Here is a 19,190-nt window from a genome sequence, read left to right on the forward strand (position 1 = left end):
TCTCAAAACCGGGGGCAACCCTGGCTTCTGGGGCATCTGCTTTCCTGTTCTTCTTCCTGATCCCTATCCTACCTGTCAGCTTCCTCTCAGGAGTCTCCTCCTTTTTTTTTTTTTTTTTTTGCCCTCCCTCAAATGTGGCTGCTCCTCTGGACTCAGCTCTGGACCCCATCTCTCCTCAATGTGCATATTCTCCCTTGGGGGATGTTGTCACAGGCTACACCTGAGGCCTTTGAGGTAGGCAGGATGCCAAGTCACTCTGGGCCCCAAGGCCATGACAGTATGCTGGTCTTATATACTAGCAGAGACAGGTTTGAAAAGAGAGAGGTGACCTAGTCAGAACTGCATTTTGAAAAGCTGGCTGGCTGCTTTTTTTGGAAACCAGATTGGAGGGCACAGGGCAGAAGCAGGGAGAGCATTCAATGGGAGAAGGTGGCCCTGACCAGGGAGGAGGTGAAAGGCTTAGGGAGCTCCCGCAGAAGGGAAATTGGGAGTATTGGGTGATGGATGAAGGACGTGGAGGTGGAGGACACGTGAAAGAAGCCTGCTCTGTTTCTGGCTCAGATCGATGGACCACATGCTGCTGCTGAGGCTCAGAACGCGCAAGAGGCCCTGTCTGGGGTAAGGAGCACGTTGTGTGCTCATCCAACTGCTCACCCCAGAGGCACCTCAGACACAGTCTGTACAGATGGATCCTGGCATCTTCCCTCTAAAACTGCTTCTCCTCCTGGGTGCCATTTCTCACTGTGAGACACTACCCACTACCCAGGCTACAGGCCCAGAGGTCTGGGGGAAGCCATGGCCACAGTGCAGGTGGGCAGACAGGAGTCATCGTTCAGGGGGACATGTAGAATCTGTCTCAGACTGGAAGGTGAGCAGGAGGGGATGAGGTAGACAGAGGAGCAGAGCCTTGGTCGCCTTTTCCACTGCTCTCAGGAGTCTTGAAAACCAGTCTGGTCAGCTCCCAAGTTTCAGTGCTTTTACTAGCGCTTAGTAGCCCCCACCCCCCATTTTGGAAGCAGTCGCTGTCCATACCATTTTGCAATTATATCTCTTGCAATGCATTTGATCGATAACTGCCTCCTTCACTAAGCCCCAAGCTTCATGATAGCAGGGAAGGTAGACTTCAAAATTATCAAAGATCCTAACTTTATTAAAAAGAAGCACCCTCGGGGCACCTGGTTGGCTCAGTCAACGTCCAACTCTTGATTTCAGCTCAGGTCATGATCTCACCGTTTGTGAGTTTGAGCCCTGAATCTGTGCTGACAGTGCAGAGCCTGCTTGGGATTCTCTCTCTCTCTCTCTCTCTCTCATTCTCTGTCCCTCCCCTTCTCTCTCTCAAAATAAGTAAAATAAACTTTAAAAAAATCACTCCTAGTTCATAAGAAACACCTTGAATACAGCCGCTCCTGCTTAGGATCTGACCAGAGCAGGGCAGGGGAGAGGAACAGGGCCTATGGTCGAGGTCTCTGGACCCACTGTGGATGGGGGTGCTTGAACCCAGACAGCCTTTGAGCCTAATGTGACTTTAACAGGGTCTCTGAGTGCAGGGCTTCTGAGTGGCTCAATCGGTTAACTTTGACTTTGGCTTAAGTCATGATCTCACAGTTTATGGGTTTGAGCCCCATGTCAGGCTCTGTGCTGACACCTTGGAGCCTGGAGCCTGCTTCAGATTCTGTGTCTCCCTCTCTCTTTCTTCCCCTCCCCCACTCACTCGCATGCAGGCGTGCGTGCACGCGCTCTCGCTCTCTCTCTCTCTCTCAAAAGTGAATAAGCATTTAAAAAATATTTTTTAAAAAACCCAGCATTTCTGAGCCAAAGGATGATTCCAACACAAGAACTTAGCAATGACTGCATTTCCCTGGCTCAGCAACACCCCTCCCATCTATGCATGAAACCTAATCTTACCCAAATCATTCCCTCCAGTTTAGAGAGGTTATGGGACACCCAAGCATTCACTACATAACTTAGGGTTCATGACAGGACATGATCCAACCATTAAAAACAACATTGGCACCGAGTATAAGGACACAAGAAAAGTAACATTAATGGTAGATGGAAAAAGAGCAAGATGCAGTCTTTCATAGACAGTAACATTCAAATAGGTTAAAAAGGCATAGAGGAAAGGATGAAAGGCAGTATTCTGTTACACTAATGTTTCTAAGACACAGAATTGTTTTTATTTTCCTTTTTCTATAAATGGACACCTTGCTAATAAGCACCAGGTGGCTGATTGCCTTAGTTCTCCATAATCTCCCAGAACAAGCCATAAGACTATATGGCTGAATTTCCACACCAGGGCACTTTTTAAGTGAAAGGGGACTTTGGGCCAACTGTCATAAGCCAGGACTTGGCCAGGCAAACCAGGACTTGTGGTCACTCTACCCCAAACCCATCCCAGCTGCATCTCTGCTTCCCACCCCTCCTCAGTCCTCTGGGATTTTGTGGCCTAAACTGACACGGCCACAATGTGGTGGAGCCTGGATCCAAACCCAGGCTAGCCTCTTTCTCTGCTCTTAACCACTTCAACAGAAAGCGCATTGTGAACACTAGCCAGAGGACAACTTCACAGTGCTCACAAATGAAGCATGAACTAGTTAACCCTTATTACCTTAAAGGGGAGCTGTGCAGAAATGTCCATCTTGATGGGATGTCTACCTTGATGAGAAAGTCTGGGTCTGTGTCACCCTAATATATGTGAGATATTGAGTAGGGCTGTAGCTCAGGGGATCCCAGGCAATCAAAGTGCAACAAGTGGGCAAAAGGAGTTTTTGACCTGAAATAGAGCTGAGAATCTAGAGGAGGTAGGGCCGTTCCCTGGGTTGGGACATGGCAGCCATCCCAGAGACAGTGAGAAGGGCACAAGAGCATGAAGAGAACACACATGCTGAGGGACTCTTTTAGGCAAATGGGTCAATTAGTTCACTGACTTCAACTCACTGCAAAGGAGGTGCCAATTGCCATTTTATAGGTGAAGTGACTTGCCTCGGCACCCCAGGCTGACTCAGGGATTAGACCAGGAGAGAGCTGGCCTTGCCAATATTGGCCCAGTGTACAGTAGGAACTCAACTCATGTTCTTAGGAATGCATGGATAGACATGTGGCTGGTTGGCTAATTGGGTGGGTGGATGGATGGATGGATGCGTGGACAGACAGACGGGTAATGTTAGACAGGTTACACAGGTTACACACAGTTGCCTAAGCTAGATCTTGAACGGAACCCACTACTGCTGGATCTGTTAAATCGTACTCCCTTAGAGGGAAGCTCCCTTCTCATCTGCCTTGTGAAGCTGGGACCCCATTTGGGCTCCACAGTCCCATGAAAGGGAAACAAGCTTCGCAAAAGCTCCCTAAGAGCCCTCTCTGGGTTTCAGGAGTTCTGGAACAGACCTCCTAGCATCATCAGCCTCTCAATCTATATACTCAATTGTCATATATTTCCCCTTTCTCCTATCCTTCTCCTCACCCACTCCACTGCCCAAGTATCCCTGAGATGCATCTTCTTCTCCCCAACCCTCCCCATATCCACCTGATTCAGGCCTCATCATCTCTTCTCTGGACCATCCAGCCTCTTACCTGGCCTTTCTGCTTCCAGACTCACCCCCTTTGACAGACACCCACTCCAAAGGGACCACTCTAAAATGCAGATCAGGCCCTTCCTGATCTGGCCATTCTCTCAGATGCATCCTGGATTTGTAGTCAGTCACTGGAGACCTCCCCACTCCCTGACTCAATACTATGCAGCCTTTCTGGGTTTCTCTCTTATTACTTCCTCTATCATATATTCCCTCTCCTTCAAGAATCCCCCAAGACCTGCAGACAGACTCATAGGCATCCAGATGCATGGCAAGGCTACAGGGTGATCGGGTCACTCTGTGGGGTGTCCCGTCAGGCCAAGAATGAGGGAAAGGGGCTGGAGCCATGAAATCTCTCTGGGAACCCTGGGAACAAGGTGCTTGAGTGGCATCAGGGTTTCAGCCTGGGGGCAGGAGATGTGTCTGTGCCCTAGCTTGGTTTCTGTCTCTTTCAGCTTAAGTTTCTGTGTAGAGAAAGGGAAAGCCTGACCACAGACTCTCCCAGCAGAGCTGACGATTAGTAATTAACTGAGAGGAATCTCAGGGGTGAGGTTAATCGGGGAACAGAGGGAGGGCAGCTAAGGTTTGGGGACTTTGCCCTTGACCCAAGGGTATAAAGAGGGTCCCAGCTCTTCCTCAGGCCCCTGGGGCTTCCTTCCAGCAGCTGAGCAGGAGCTGAAACACAGAACCCCAAGGTAAGCCCAGGGCTCCCCTGTCCGAAACCCATCCCCAAGTCTTAGTAGGAAAGAGCCTATCACCCCCAGTCCCCCACCTCTGTCCTAACTGTGCTTCCCCTTCCTGTACCCATAATCTCAGTCTCAGTCCAGCCTGGCTTCCTCCCCCAAAGTAAAAAGGACTCATGCTCTTCCAGGGCTTGGAATTCAGGTTGGCCTCCCACCCATCCCCACAACAGCCAGGGGCCCTTGGGACATTGTAGAGGTGTGGGGGTATGGGTTGCTAGTGCAGATTGGCACTCCTACGCCAACAACCAAGAACTCCTGGTGCAGTTGAGGAGATGCCAAAAGCAAGCCGAGGGCTTCCCAGACATGGGGATATCAAGGGGAAACCTTGTTACCTAAGCCAGTCCTGGTCTGAGACTCATTCATGAGAGAAAGGCCATCTGGAAGGAAGGGAGGTGGATGGGGAAAGAAGTTCATGTGTCAGGAGAGCCCAGGAACTTGAGATCCAGGTCAGCAGACCCTCCCCTGATTGCATGTCCAGCTGGTCCCATGAGCAAGCAGATGTCCATGGTCCCTCACTGCTCTCAGGACGGTCCAAACTCCTCCTGCATGTGCAGCCTGGGCCCGCATCTGTGACCTCGGCCAGCACGCATGTTCCCTGGCCCCCTCCAGCTGCAGGGCATTCTCATTTCCTTCCAGCCCAGGGCTCCTGCACACATGCCCTCCTTGCTCTCCATCTGAGAACTCCTACTCCTGCTTCATCTCAGCTTAATCATCTGTCTCTCTCCTCCTGCAAGAGTCTACCCCCTGCCTCAGGGCACTCTGGTGGCACCTGTATCTGTCACTAGAACACATTGCCCCCATTACCACTTGCCGTCTATTTGAGGGATTATTTCATTGACATCTATCTCCCCATGAGACTTTGAGCTTTTAGGGGGCAGGAGTTGTCCTTGTATTTATGAGGTCATCACTGTACCCCATCATCTAGCTTAGTGCCTGGGATTGAATAGAACAGATGCTCAATCAATACTTGCTGAATGAATGAATAAATGAATCTGGGCTGAGCCCCTGAGTGTGTATCTCTGAGTATATGTGGGTGTACTTCACTGAGTGTACTTCACTGAGTGTGTGTTTGGGATCACACGCCATGGGTGTTTGTGCATGTAAATATGTAGGTATGGATGTCAAGGGGTGGGTGCGTGAGTATGTGTAAGTTTCCAAGACCCAGTAGTTGTCATTCAGTGTTACTATGGCCCCACTGTGTCTGCCTAGGATGATGGCCTATGGAGAGAGGCTGGGGAGCCCAGCTGTCTCCCCACTCCCGGTCCGAGGGGGACACATGATGCATGGGACGGCCTTTGCCTATGTGCCCAGCCCTCAGGGTGAGTGCTGCTCCCATCCCTGGTCCCTTTATGCCCATAGTCGTTCACATCCCTGCTGAGGTCTCCATCCCTCTGCCTCTCCCCCAACCCCCAGCCAACCCTGCCTGTCCCAGGGCTTCTGGGAACTCCTGACCAGCCTCTCTCCCCAGTCCTGCACAGGATCCCAGGGACCTCCGCCTATGCCTTCCCCAGCCTGGGCCCTGTGGCCCTTACTGAGCACAGCTGCCCCCGTGGGGAGGTTCTGGAGTGCCATGACCCGCTGCCTGCCAAGCTGGCCCTGGAGGAGGAACGGAAGCCAGGTGGGCCTGGGAAGGGGGTGGACAGCAGGGACGTCAGCAGTCAGTGCCCTAGACCCTGGCCCCTGTGCTCATGGCTGGCTCATCTCCAGAGCCTGAGCTGGCCCAGAAGCTGCGCCGGGCTGGCATGACACTACTCAAGGTGCCTCTGATGCTCGCCTTTCTCTACCTCTTCGTCTGCTCCCTGGACGTGCTCAGCTCTGCCTTCCAACTGGCTGGAGGTAGGACCAGAGGAGGGGATCAGGGCAGGGTTCCTGAAAGGCATCATGCAACACTGGTTCATGCTCCCCAGGGAAGGTGGCTGGTGACATCTTCAAGGACAATGCCATCCTGTCCAATCCAGTGGCAGGGCTGGTGGTGGGGATCCTGGTGACCGTGCTGGTGCAGAGCTCCAGCACCTCCACGTCCATCATTGTCAGCATGGTCTCCTCTGGCTGTGAGTTGGCTCACCAGGGCTAGGGAAAGAGCATGGGGGCTGGGTGTGTGGATGGGGGCTGAGGTGGTATATTGGGGCCGGGAGGCTGGGGGGAGGAGTGGGGACAGAGAGCTAAAGGCAAAGGGCAGGGCTCTTTCCGCATCAATCACTCTGTCTTCCAAGGCAGGGCCAGGAGTCTCAGCCAGGGGTGCCCTAAGATCTGGAAAGGGTGGCAAATGGGGAGTACAGCCCCAGGGAGGCTCAGCTTCACATTACCACACAGTTCCTCATTCCATCAGCCACAGAAGAGGAACCTGCTAGAGATATACATATGATTTATTGCAAGGAATTGGTTTACATGATTGTGGGGCTGGCTAAGCAAGGCCAAAAGCTATGGAGCAGGCTATGAGGAAGGGCAGACTGGAACTCCTGGGCAGAAGCCAATACTGGGTATTGTTCATAAGGCCTTGTATCTCAGTTTTGCTCATAAGGCCTTGTATCTCAATTTTGCTCATAAGGCCTTGTATCTCATTGGATGAGGCCCGCTCAGATGATCAAGGATAATCCCCTTTACTTAAAGTCAACTGGTTGTAGAGGTGACTCACAACTGCAGAATCCCTTCACAGCAACATCTAGACTGGTCCTGGGTTGAATGACTGAGTACTATAGTCTAGCCAAGCTGACACTCGACACTAACCATCACACTCATGTATACACGCACATACAAACACAGATACTTATTTACATACATGACATGTGCCCTCATATACGTATGTGTGCATGCAGTGCTTCTGATCACACGCATGCGCACATATAGCATGTGCCCATATGTACCTGTGACAGCAAGCCTGGGCAGCAGGACTGCCCGATGGGGGCTGGGATGTGGGTAGTGAGTCTAGAGGGATGTGTTGTGGGGTCAGGAGCTGAGTGGCTCTCAAATAGTTAGTTAGAAGGTCCTCTCTTCTACCAGTGCTTGAGGTGAGCTCTGCTATCCCCATCATCATGGGCTCCAACATTGGCACCTCTGTCACCAACACCATCGTGGCCTTGATGCAGGCGGGGGACAGGACTGACTTCCGGCGGTAAGGGAGTAGAGTGGTGAGGGGCTAGAGTGGTGAGCGGCCTGTGTTTGTCACAGGGGTGGTCCCAGGGGACAGGAGTCCCCAGTGTAAGTGCATCCCAGCTCTAGCCTGCCCTACAATGTGGCCTCCCTGCCCAGGGCCTTCGCAGGGGCCACGGTGCACGACTGCTTTAATTGGCTGTCAGTTCTGGTCCTGCTGCCTCTGGAGGCTGCCACTGGGTACCTGCACCATGTCACTGGACTGGTGGTTGCCTCCTTCAACATCCGTGGGGGCCGTGATGCCCCTGACCTGCTCAAGATCATCACAGAGCCCTTCACCAAGCTCATAGTCCAGGTGGGGGCAAGGTTGGCATGGGGTGGAGGCTGGGGGATAGTAAGGACCCCTCTCTCACTCCCCCCACTCTACATCCTGCCCACAGCTGGACAAATCTGTGATTACCAGCATTGCTACTGGTGACGAGTCCCTGAGAAACCATAGTCTCATCCGGATCTGGTGCGGCCCAGACCCCACGGAGGTGAGTCTCAGGTCTGGCCCCAAGTAGTAAGTAGTACTGTCCTGATTCCTTCCAGCCTCACACTGACTTTAGGCAGCTATTACCAATCAACTAGAGTCAGCATGCAATCGATTTAGCCCCGTGATTCTCAAAGTATGGACCAGCAGCATCTGTACCACCTGGGAACATATCAGAGCTACAAAGTATTCAGCCCTTCCCTAGACTCTAAACAAACACTTCGCGAGGGCGGGGGGGTGGGAGGGAGGCGCCATGCATATGTGTCAACAAGTCTTCTAGGTCTGCTCCATGCTCATGTTTGAGAACCACTGGTCTAGCTCAACCTTCTGGTTTCATAGGTAGAGAGAACAGGCTTCGAGAGGCTGAGACACTCAGAGCCTGTCCAGCCGGCTCAGGGCCCTGTGTGCAGGTCTAGCAGTCTGGGGCTCTCTCCTCCCCACCAGGGTGCCAGGGAGACTAGGACCCAGCTCTGCCATGTTTGGGGGCCCAGGTAATGGGGGGCACGGCAGAGAAGGTGGAGAAGGATGCCTAGGAAAGCCGGACAAACAAGAGCAAGACCAGAGGGCTGTGTGGAGACCTCACTGGAGCCACAACTGCCACTTGTGGCGACCCCGGGGTTCCTCCACCTGGAGACTGTCACAGGCGTGTGTCTACTTGTCCTTTGGCACTGTTTCCACTGCCCAGAATGAAGATATCGATGGAAACTTGTGGACCTGCCATTATACCAGGCTAAGAAGGAAGCAGGCAATTAGCACACTTTCTCACTCAGCCATAAAAAAGGAAATGCTTCATCAAAACCATAATCCCCAGTATTTGCTTCTCCCTAATTATCACATACAAGAAGCAACTCCATTTGGAACAAGATATGAGGAAAGCCGAAGCCAAAGGCGCAGCACAGCCTGTCCCCCTCATCCTTCCTACTTGCTACTTGATATTACCGGCCCTTTATCCCAGCGTGAACAGAGATCATCCTTTCAACCATGGCCTATGAGGTTCCTTTGCGTCTGAGTGGTGCACAGCTCTGCTTCGGTCCTTTGAGTGTTCAAGGCAGTCTGACATCAAAAAGCCCACACGGGCAGCTCTTACGCTGGCTTGGTGACCCCTCTAACGCAGCGCCACCTTCTCACCAGCCCTCTGGGCCCTCTCTAAGCTCTCTGAATTGCCCAAATCCTCTCTACTTCAAAGCAGAACCTGGATGACAGAGAAATCACACGGTTTGATCGTCAGAAAAAGACAAGCCGTGGAAGGGAGGTCCTGAGCTGTGGAGTTCCTCACTTGCTCTGAAATCCCTGTTGCCCACCTGCAGCTGCATTCAGCAGGTCTCCCCTTATAATACATGTACCAGCCGTAACCCTGCCCTGACGGAGTCCTCACAAAATGCTGGCGAGCTGGACATGAGTATCCCATTTTCCACAAGAGGAACCTGAGGCCTACTGACGTGAAGTAACCCACTCAAGTTCACTCGGCAGGGGCTGGCCTCACTGCTCCTGATGCTCCTTGCCTGAGCCCTGGTTTCTCATCTCAACTCTTGCAGGAGAACTCTTCTTTAAGAGCAGCCTCCAGATGGGATTTCCCTGGCTTGGAGAGTAGCTGAGGGGTGGGATCCGAGCTCCCCGTTCTCACCCTCTCTCTAGGTCAGATGCTGCAGAACACGGTTCCACAGCCATGTGCTTGTTCTTGCCATGTGTGCTGGTGGTTTCTCCCTCACCAAAGACTTGCATTTTTCCTTTGGCCACCGAGTCTCCCTTCCAACCGGTCCTCATGGCTTCCAGCTTTCACCAAACTGGACCCAACTTTACCCAAACCAGTCTCCAAGGAACCAAGTCACCAAAGACAGTACTGGGAATCTGAGATGGTGGAAGAAAACCCAGAGGCAGTTTTAATGTTGACGCTCCAGAGACCTAACACTAGAAAATTACCTTCTTACGTACTCACACTTTGGATTGTCAACCATACTTGACTGGCCTAAACAAGCATCCTTTGAAGACTCGCCATGGGGAAACAGGATTTATCACTTTCCCATTTTACAGCTGAGGAAACTGAGGCTCAGAGAGGCTTGCCCAGGTGCATGCCATTGAGGTAGGATGAAAATCCTGGTGGAGTCTGGAGCCCATGCTTCTGAACCCCCATCTTGCTGGCTCTTTCAGAAGCCAGCCCAGTGTTCCACCATATATGTCCATTCCCCGCTCTGCCCACCAGGCCTGAATGCCGCCAGGCGACCACAGTCACCCAGAGACTGCCCCCCCCCCCCCCCCCCCCCCCCCCCCCCCCCCCCCCCCGGGTGATAGGTACTACTCTAAAAAGGAGTTCTCCTCTTTGCCACCAGACGGCGCTGCTGGCACGGTGATTTCTGCTTCCAGGAAAAACAAAGACCCTAGAGCTCCCCTCACCCTGCAGCCTGAACCACCACACAGGCCCATCCTGTGCGTTTTTCTCCAGGGGAAGGAGTCCTGGAGCCTGATTCACAGTCTTCTGTGAGCTTACTTTCAGAGGTGCCTCCTTAATTTGGGGTGTCCCTACAAACACTTAAATCCTAACTCTCTTCCAAGATTCCTCAAAACTAGTCTCTTGGGAAGAGATGGGCAGCATCATAGGCCTCATGCTGCAGGGAAGGAAACGGAGGCCCAGAGAGGTTAAGTGTTTGTTCCAGCATCACATAGCTGGGAGTGGCTCAACTGGGGTCTCAGCTTAGGCCTGCCTGGCCCTCATTTATTCTGTTCTTCCCACCCCCACCACATCCCCAGGCCCAGGCCAGATGGGCACATCTAGGGGTATGTCCCAGACCCTGGGCTGCCCAGTTCTTTATCTAGGCTAGAGCTCCCACCTTCTTGACAAGGAAGCCCTGAGCCTGCTCCGTCCCCTCCCCCAGTACCCACCCCCAGCCTGACTGTGCAGTCTACCCACGCTCTAGCCTCCCCACTCCCCTACTTGTCTCTTGCCCTTTACAGTGTCTGGATTCCCCCTGTGAGCTCAGCCAGAGCCACACAACCCCATGCAGGAAGGTCAAGTTTCAAAACCCTAAAGGCCTTAGCCCTGAGTCTTGCCTTGCCCTGACACAGCCAGCCCTGAGTGGGACGCCAGTGAAGTTCCTCACTTAAGAGACCCATGGGCCCAGCCAGGTCAGTGGGGCACAGGCTGGTCAGGTACGCATTTATCTCAGGGATCATCTGCCTCCCATGGTTCCAGGCTGGTCCCCCAAGGTCCTCCCCAAAAGGGCCAGGATCTCAGGATCTCAGGTACACCTGCAGGAGCCATTGATCCTGACCTAGGAAGTCAATCTCACAGAACACATACACACACACACACCCTTCCCACCATGCAATCCTGAACGGGCCCAGGAATGAAGGGAGTCTAATCCTTATTAGGAGGCACAATTTACTGAAGACGTGTTCTGGGATAAGCCTGCAGAGAGTACTTCACACACATTTTCTCCTGTAACCTTTATAAGAGCTCTTTTGCTATCCTGCTTTAAATAGGCACAGAGAGGTGGCATGACTTGCCCCAGTTGGTATTAGGAAACAGAACTTGCTCAGATCTGCTGGACAGCAAACACATGGCTCTCTCCCATCACTTTCCCAGCCTGCTTTTCCAACAGAGCCCAACAGAGGGTGTTCTCTCCTGGTTTCTCAGTTTGCACTTCTGGCCTGGGTTTGAGGGTGCCCCAGGGCCCTGGTGCGGCCAGCTGGAACACAGATGAGCACAGTGCCTCACTCACAGCAGCACATACCACTAAAATAAACCTGATTTAAAGCCAGGCACCAGAAATACTTCTTACTATCATATATTTTATAAATGACACAGTTTGGAATAAACCCCAAAGGAGCTGCAACATTGAAGTACCAGTCCCCAACCTGAGCCGCTACCCTCAGCACAGGGGAGGTGGGGGGAGGAGATGAGAGGCAGAACTCCTGGGGGGGGGGGGGATGGACTAGGGCCCCTATCAGCTCCCAGAGGAGGCAGAATGCAAATAAGGAAAAGCTGTAGCTCTGGTGCTTTTCCTGGGGCCCTGGAAGTAATTGCCTGTTCCTGGGGCTCAGTTCCTCCTTTGTGAGATGGTTTCTCCCCATCCAAGCCCAGCCCACTTTCTCTTTTCGAGGCTAGGATCCGGAGGGAAAGGTAAGGCATTCCACTTGCATTTAAGAAAAAATAATTCCTCAGTCCAATGAGGTTGCAAATTAGTGGCCCTCACAGGATGTGGTTTCTCTTGTAGAAATGAGCCACTTGGCCAAGCTGGGCTGTGTCCCTGGATGGTGACAGAGGCCTGGGCCTGAGTGGCTGCTGCCCCTAGAGCCCCAACACACACTCCCCCACCACCTCCACACTTAGCCTGAGCCCCTCGCTTAGGCTACCTGCCTGGCTCTGGGCCTTCTGAATCGGGGGGCCTCTCTGGAAGCTCCCCTCACTTCACTGACAGTACGTGGAGGGTGGAGGAAGGGTGGGGCCTGTGCTTTTGCCCACCTGTGGTCCCGCCACTCCCTGCACCCCAACATCTCCCATAAGGATTTGAACGAGAGGACAATGGAGCTTGGGCTGATGGTGGCTCAGGGGAAAGGATGGGGCACAGGTGCTGGGGAAGTGGGGGCACCAAGAGAGGGACTTGTGATAAAGGATGAAGAAGGGAGAGTTTTCAGGAGGGCCATGGTCAATAGGCCCAATGCCAAGGAGAGGTGGAAGAAAACAAGGACAAGAAGCCACCGGATCAGGAGGCTGCAGGCTCCAGTGAGAGCCAGATGAGCAGAGTGATAGCACGGAATATTCAGAGGGCTGACCATGGCCAGATTCTTGTGTGGCGGCTGTTTTCACCTCCAACTCTCCAGCTGAGGAGATAGGCTCAAAGAAGACAAGCAAGCTGTCCAAGGGCATGTAGCCAGGAGGCCCACTTCCATACCCCCACCCACCACTTCTTCCTAACCCCCACCTTATCTCCAACCCCTGCTGCATTTTCCTAAATTCTAAATCACTCTCCTCTTAATCTAGGCTCCCACCCCCATGTCCAGGGCAGAGGTCAATACCAGCTGGACCACTGGAAATGCCACCATGGAGAAATGTGAGTGCCTGCATCATGGGAGATATTTGGAATGGCAGGGGCAGAGCCGGGCAGAGAAAGGGCTGTCCCCAACCTGGCCACTGCTGCTACCAGCCTCAGGAAAGCCAGCTGTCAATGAGCTCAGCCCCTGGGCTTGGGTTAGGCCCTGCTGTTGAGCCGGAGGTGGGGCCCGAGACTCCATTCTCAAGGGGGCAGTAAAGGTGGGATGCTGGGAACCAGCTGTGGGGGTTCAGCTCTCAGCAGCCTGACACCTCTTCTGCCAGGCAACCACATCTTCGTGGACACAGGGCTCCCCGACCTGGCTGTGGGGCTCGTTCTGCTGGCCGGCTCCCTGGTGGTCTTATGCACCTGCCTCATCCTCCTCGTCAAGATGCTCAACTCTCTGCTTAAGGGCCAAGTGGCCAAAGTCATTCAGAAGGTTATCAACACTGGTGAGCCCCAGGAACTGGGTGTGCGGGCCCCAGGATGGGCCCTTCCAAATATCACTACACCCCACTTGCTGTGTGATCTGGGTAAAGCCCTACCATCTGTGAGCCTCAGTTTCTCCCTGTGAACAAAGAAGAGGTTGTGCTCGATGACTGCTGAGGCCCTTGAGGTGTTGGCGGCTGGGGATCTGTGGCTGCCTCTGGCTGCGGCTCCGTTCTAGCAGGTGGCTCTAAACAGCTCCTCAGATTCATTCAACAAGTGCTCATGAAACCCGTGTGCCCAAGCATGATTTAGTGCCAAAGATACAGAGGTGAGCCCCAGAAATGGATCCCACCCTCAGGGGGCTCACAGACCAGAGCGGGGGACGGATGTACAGTGAAAAATTAACGACTGGGTGGGGATACATTCAGACAGAGAAGTTACTGCTGAGAAGAAATCAAAAATGACAAATACGGAGTGTGGAAGGAGCTGCTTTCAATGGGCGGTCAGCGGCCTCTGTGAGGAGGCCTAAGTAAGGAGGAGTCGTCAGATGTCTCTGAATTGTGAGCCAGGCAGGAAGAGGTCAGTAAGATAATAGGGTGGAGCAGGTCACGGGGCCCCCACAGCCTGTGCTCAGAGCCAGGACTTTGTAAAGGGTAATAGGGGTACTTTTGGGTTAAGGGCTGGGGCAGTGGAGTGACACCACCTGACTTTCATTTTAAATGCATTTCAAGCTTTTGGGGATGCTGCCTGGCACTGGCAGAGGCTGCCTAACAAGTGCTGGAATAAGGTACATCTATGGGAGCTTAGGGAAGCGAGAAATGAAGTCCACCGGAGGGCCAGGGGTCACGGAGGGCTTGTCAGCAACCATGGTAGCTGATATCATGTAGGAGGGCTACAGAGGCGCATGGGTGGCTCAGTCGGTTGGGCGTCCAACTTTGGCTCAGGTCATGATCTCACAGTTCATGGGTTCGAGCCCCATGCTGACAGCCAGCTCAGAGCCTGGAGCCTGCTTCGGATTCTGTGTCTCCCTCTCTCTCTGCCCCTCCCCTGCTCGTGTTCTGTCTTACTCTGTCTCTCAAAAATAAATAAATGTAAAAAAAAAAAAAAGTAGGAAGGCTACAAGTGGAAGCCACTGCAGCTGAGCAGGAGACAGACAAGGCCCCACTTGGAAGCTGCCATCCAATGCCTCCTCCCTAAGAAAGGTCTTGGCTACTCCCCCAATGCCCTCCTACTGACCCTGTTGGACGGGGGTGTCCTCCTAGACTTTCCTGCCCCCTTCACCTGGGCCACAGGCTACTTTGCCATGGTGGTGGGAGCTGGCATGACCTTCGTTGTCCAGAGCAGTTCTGTGTTCACCTCAGCCATCACCCCCCTCATCGGTGAGTGCCCGTGGCAGGGCAGGGTGCCGCAGGGTGGGCTGGCGGGAAAAGGGCTGAAGGAGGGGCTGAGAGAATCCGTCTTCTCTGTCTGGCCCCAGGCTTGGGTGTGATCAGCATCGAGCGGGCCTACCCCCTCACACTGGGCTCCAACATTGGCACTACCACCACGGCCATCCTGGCTGCACTGGCCAGCCCCAAGGAGAAGCTCTCCAGCGCTTTCCAGGTGCGCCTAGAAGGGTGCCTGCCGGGGCAAGACAGGGCGGGGGCTGGGGCGTGGTGCCTGACCCAGGGTGGGACACCATGTAACAGTTTTTGGCTGCCTACTAGGGGCTGCCCACCATGCCAGGCTCTGTGGAAACTATACAGGCCAAAGTAGACCTGGTGCCACCCCCAAAACCTTAGCATCTAATGGGTAGACATTACTCAGATAATGTCTGGGACAGTGGGATTTGCACTCTGAAGAAGGGGTGCGGCAAGAGGGGCCTGGCCCATCCTGGGAAATCAAGGACAAGTAGGGGGCAGATGGCAAAGGGGTTGCTGTTCTAGGAGCAAAGAAGTAATGACAAGCCTGAGGCTGGGGCCAGGGCTCAGACCAATAAGGACAGAGCAGCTGAGCCAAAAACTAGAATCTTCTTGCTGCTGAGTTTGGGCAGAATCTGCTGGGGGAATTTACGTCAGTGGGGAAATTGCAGAGAGTTAGGGCAGCGTTTATTTACTACCTGGTCCAGAAGTGTTTCAGTATTTTGCCAGGAGCACATCTGCCCTCTGGTGACTTTCCTGCTGCCCAGGCCAGGCCAGGCTCCTGTGATCTATCCCTGCCGGCACGACAGCGAGCTGGAGCCCATGCCCACCTCAGCCCCTCTGCCCTCTCCCCTACAGATTGCCCTCTGCCACTTCTTCTTCAACATCTCGGGCATCCTGCTATGGTACCCAGTGCCCTGCACGCGCCTGCCAATCCGCATGGCCAAGGCGTTGGGCAAACGCACTGCCAAGTACCGCTGGTTCGCTGTCCTCTACCTCCTCCTGTGCTTCTTGCTCCTGCCCTCCCTGGTGTTTGGCATCTCCATGGCAGGCTGGCGGGCCATGGCAGGGGTGGGCGCACCATTTGGGGCCTTGCTGGCCTTTGTGGTGCTTGTCAATGTCCTGCAGAATCGCAGCCCCAGACACCTGCCCAAGTGGCTGCAGACATGGGACTTCCTGCCCCGTTGGATGCACTCCTTGAAACCCCTGGACCGTCTCATCACCCGTGCCACTTTGTGCTGTGCCAGGCCTGAGCCCTGCTCACCCCCGCTGCCCGCCAGGGTCTTCCTGGAGGAGCTGCCCCCTGCCACACCCTCCCCCCGCCTGGCACTGCCTGCTCGACACAATGCCACCCGCCTCTAGCCTCCAGCCCAGACTGCTGCCTGGGGCAGGGAAGGGCCTGGCCTGTACCTGCTGCCCACCGCAGAAGGGCAGAGGGGAGTGTCTGTACTCTGGGCCTAGGCCAGTCCTTCTGCAGGTCCTCAGAGGTCTGGGCTGGTGTGACTGAAAGTCAGTGTGTGTGCATGTGTGGGCATGTCCGGTGAGACTGTGTCAGCCTGCATGTGTGAATTGAGGCACCTGTGGGGGGGTGTGTGCAGGCTACGGGGGACTGGGTATGATTTTGAGTCCTTTGCACACCAGGAGGCCTTGTTTGGAGGCCTGTGCTGGGTTCTCCTGAACACACAAGTCCGACTCGGTGGGGCAGGAGTAAGGGTGGGTCTGAGGACAGGACCTGCATTTGTTTGGTTGTGCATAGATGTGAGTGCCTGTGTCACTGGCTGAGTTCTCACCCCTCCCTGTCACCTTCCTTCCTCTATTTTCCAGTCTCCTTATCCTCACCCAGTTGTTCTGTGGCACCGCTACAACCCCCTTTCCCAATACTGCGTGATGAAAAAGGAATTAAATTCTTATGCATTTACAAGTCTGCTTCCTTTCCATCTGGGAGTGGGGGTAGATCATGGCTTGGGGTTCAGCAGCACTGTCTCCTGCAAGCTCACCCCCCACAATCCACTTAACCCTGCCTTAATGAATCCAACCTGATTCAGACCCTCTGGGAGTTCCCCCTAGGTCCTGGGGTCACCCCCAAGGCAAGTATAAGAAGGGCTCTCTGTACCATCCCCACCCACTCACCCACCCACCCCATCTGGCTGACTTCCCTCTGGTCTCTCTCTGCCTCTGGACTCATCCACCTCACTTCCCCTTTCTGGGATAAGATTAATGTTCCAGAAAACAAGTGACAGGTGGGGGCTTGTCGGGGGACACTGAGGGAGGGGACAGGGAAGGTGAAGATGGACAAGAGAGGCCATGCTCTGGGCCCTAGCACATAGTGGGCAGGGACCAGCCACCGTCCCTCCCACCTTTGTCCTTTACCTTTGGGCAATAAGCCAAGCCTAACTTTAAACCCACGCAAGCTTTTCAAGCCACCTGGGTGTCTCAGTTGGTTAAGCATCGGACTACAGCTCAGGTCATGATCTCACAGTTCGTGGGTTCAAGCCCCTTCAGTGCTGACAGCTTGGGCCTGGAACCTCCTTCAGATTATGTGTCTCCTCCTCTCTCTGCCCCTCCCCCCCTCAAAAATAAATACTAAAACAAACAAATCCATCCAAGCTTTTCAAGTCCTCCTTTTCCATAGGGCCCCTGAAGCTGAGGCCTGCAGAGTGACGGTCAAGGGGTAGGGGATGCCTAAGTTCCTCCTTCTAGTCTAGGGAGTCCTCTGGGGCATTTGAACTCCAAGCAGGCAGAAGGCTGTAGGGCCCAGACCTGGTTGTGATAGTCTTGGCCACATGTTCTTCTCCCACTCCCTGTGGAATACGTGGGAGGAGATGCAAGAACCCGGGAGCCCCAGAGTTGCTCTCCAAGCTACCAGCCCTACTCCATCACCCACTCACACTTGAAAAGGCTTCCTCCTCCTGCCAAGTGGTGGGGGTGAGAAGTACACTGGCCTCCAGCCTGACTCCCTGACCCCACAGGGTCTGGCTGGGGTTCGCTTGCGGAGGGCTGTGGGAGGACTACGTCTACAGTTTGTCCTGCACAGACGTGTGGAGTTTTCTTGGGAAAGGGCTCTGGGAAGTCAGGCCAGAGGCCTCTGCAGGGCACTCATGGATAGCAGGGCCAGGTCTAGGGTACAGGAGGCTGGGAAGCCTCTGAACTCAAAATCCCAGGCCCATAAGGTAACCCCTCTGCAAGAATCTTTCAGTAAACTGGTTTCCTCATCTGCAACTGCCCAACACGCAAACACAGCACGAGCCAGCCATGCCCAGCAGTTTATTTTGACGCAGCCACCGGTGGCCTAGCTGTACTGCTATGTGCCCTGCTTGCGTAACCCATTAGTCAGTTCGTGCACTGTCTTGTTGAGGATGCCCCCGTGCACACCCCGGCGGCCCATGAGCACCAGGAGCGCGCGTGGGGTGTGGCCCACACAGATGGCGCGCCCATCTAGCCCCTTAGTGCGAGCGTCCAGAACACCATCTCCCTCAGACAGCAGGTGGTCTCGGATGACGCAGCAGCGGCGGCCTGCCACACTCAAGCCCGTCTGCAGGAAGGTGCGCCGGTCAGGCCCTGTGAGCACACCCACCTCCTGTGGTGATATGGCAGCTAGAAGGCCCCCAGGGCGCGATGCCCACACGCAACGATTGTCCGAGTGGCCCACAATGGCCACGTCATCAATACGCTGGTCCCGCAGCACCGCACTGATATAGCCTTTCCAGTCTCCCATTCCGGCTCAGAGTGTGCCCTAACCTTGCACTTTTAAGGGATATCCGGCTGCTCCATGTGCCTGGAACTCTGGGCACTGTGAGGCATGTCTGGGCGGGGTTGTGACACTGAGGCATGGTGATGTCACAAAGATGTTATGTACGCTGGAGGATGTGTACATGGGGTGAGGGAGAGAAGTTCATATCTTAGGCATGAAAGATAAAATCACATCAATCTGTATAACCCTTGAAAAACCAACTTAAATGGCTCCCTAAGCAAAGTGCCAACCTGGGTATAAGAACAAAAAGAAAGAGAGCATGTCTGGACAGCTAGACCTCTCAGACTGGTAATGATTCAACCTGCCAGAATCCCCAGTTTGATTCAACGCGAGGAACATCAGCCTCTCCTGGAAATCCACTAAACAGATTGCTGGGTCCCAAATCAAGAGCTTCTGATTCAGTAGTATGGGAGGTAGCCAGAGAATATGCATTTCTGACAAGTTCCCTTCTGACGCAGCTGCTGGTGGTCCAGGCACAATTTGAGCCCCACTGCTCTAGTGCAAGTTGGGGGTGGGGGTGTCTTCCACATTGCCAGCTCTAAGAGCCTACACCACTGTTTTGTTTTTGTTTTTGTTTTAAATATTTTTATTTATTTCTAGGAGAGAGAGAGAGAGACAGCGTGAGCAGGGGAGGGTCAGAGAGAGA

The 19,190-nt window shown here is 53.9% G+C and overlaps 2 protein-coding genes across 2 annotated transcripts; one reads left to right on the plus strand and one right to left on the minus strand.

Moving 5' to 3' along the window:
• The first annotated feature begins 5,525 nt into the window (after positions 1 to 5,525).
• SLC34A1 (solute carrier family 34 member 1) lies at positions 5,526 to 16,155 on the plus strand. Its single transcript, XM_039239794.1, has 12 exons — positions 5,526 to 5,634; positions 5,784 to 5,933; positions 6,023 to 6,151; positions 6,223 to 6,366; positions 7,316 to 7,427; positions 7,565 to 7,760; positions 7,846 to 7,941; positions 12,916 to 12,985; positions 13,249 to 13,416; positions 14,656 to 14,772; positions 14,871 to 14,995; positions 15,652 to 16,155. Exons 1-12 carry the CDS (start codon positions 5,526 to 5,528, stop codon positions 16,153 to 16,155), a joined length of 1,920 nt encoding a protein of 639 aa, XP_039095725.1.
• A 1,887-nt stretch (positions 16,156 to 18,042) lies between these two features.
• Positions 18,043 to 18,592, minus strand: PFN3 (profilin 3). Its single transcript, XM_039239817.1, has one exon. The coding sequence runs from the start codon at positions 18,506 to 18,508 to the stop codon at positions 18,095 to 18,097; it is 414 nt and encodes a 137-aa protein (XP_039095748.1). The 5' UTR covers positions 18,509 to 18,592; the 3' UTR covers positions 18,043 to 18,094.
• Positions 18,593 to 19,190: the final 598 nt, after the last annotated feature.

The sequence above is a fragment of the Hyaena hyaena genome, unplaced genomic scaffold (assembly GCF_003009895.1).
Source record: "Hyaena hyaena isolate Hyena2069 unplaced genomic scaffold, ASM300989v1 scaffold_160, whole genome shotgun sequence".
In the NCBI taxonomy this organism is placed as follows: Eukaryota; Metazoa; Chordata; class Mammalia; order Carnivora; family Hyaenidae; genus Hyaena; species Hyaena hyaena.

What these genes read in the sequence shown, in the direction of transcription:
- SLC34A1 (XM_039239794.1), top strand. Translation starts at nt 5,526, where the DNA reads ATGATGGCCTATGGAGAGAGGCTGGGGAGCCCAGCTGTCTCCCCACTC. An exon ending in CTATGTGCCCAGCCCTCAGG is followed by an intron (nt 5,635 to 5,783) that starts GTGAGTGCTGCT and finishes CTCTCTCCCCAG; the next exon opens with TCCTGCACAGGATCCCAGGG. An exon ending in AGCTCTCCAGCGCTTTCCAG is followed by an intron (nt 14,996 to 15,651) that starts GTGCGCCTAGAA and finishes TCTCCCCTACAG; the next exon opens with ATTGCCCTCTGCCACTTCTT.
- PFN3 (XM_039239817.1), bottom strand. Translation starts at nt 18,508, where the DNA reads ATGGGAGACTGGAAAGGCTATATCAGTGCGGTGCTGCGGGACCAGCGT.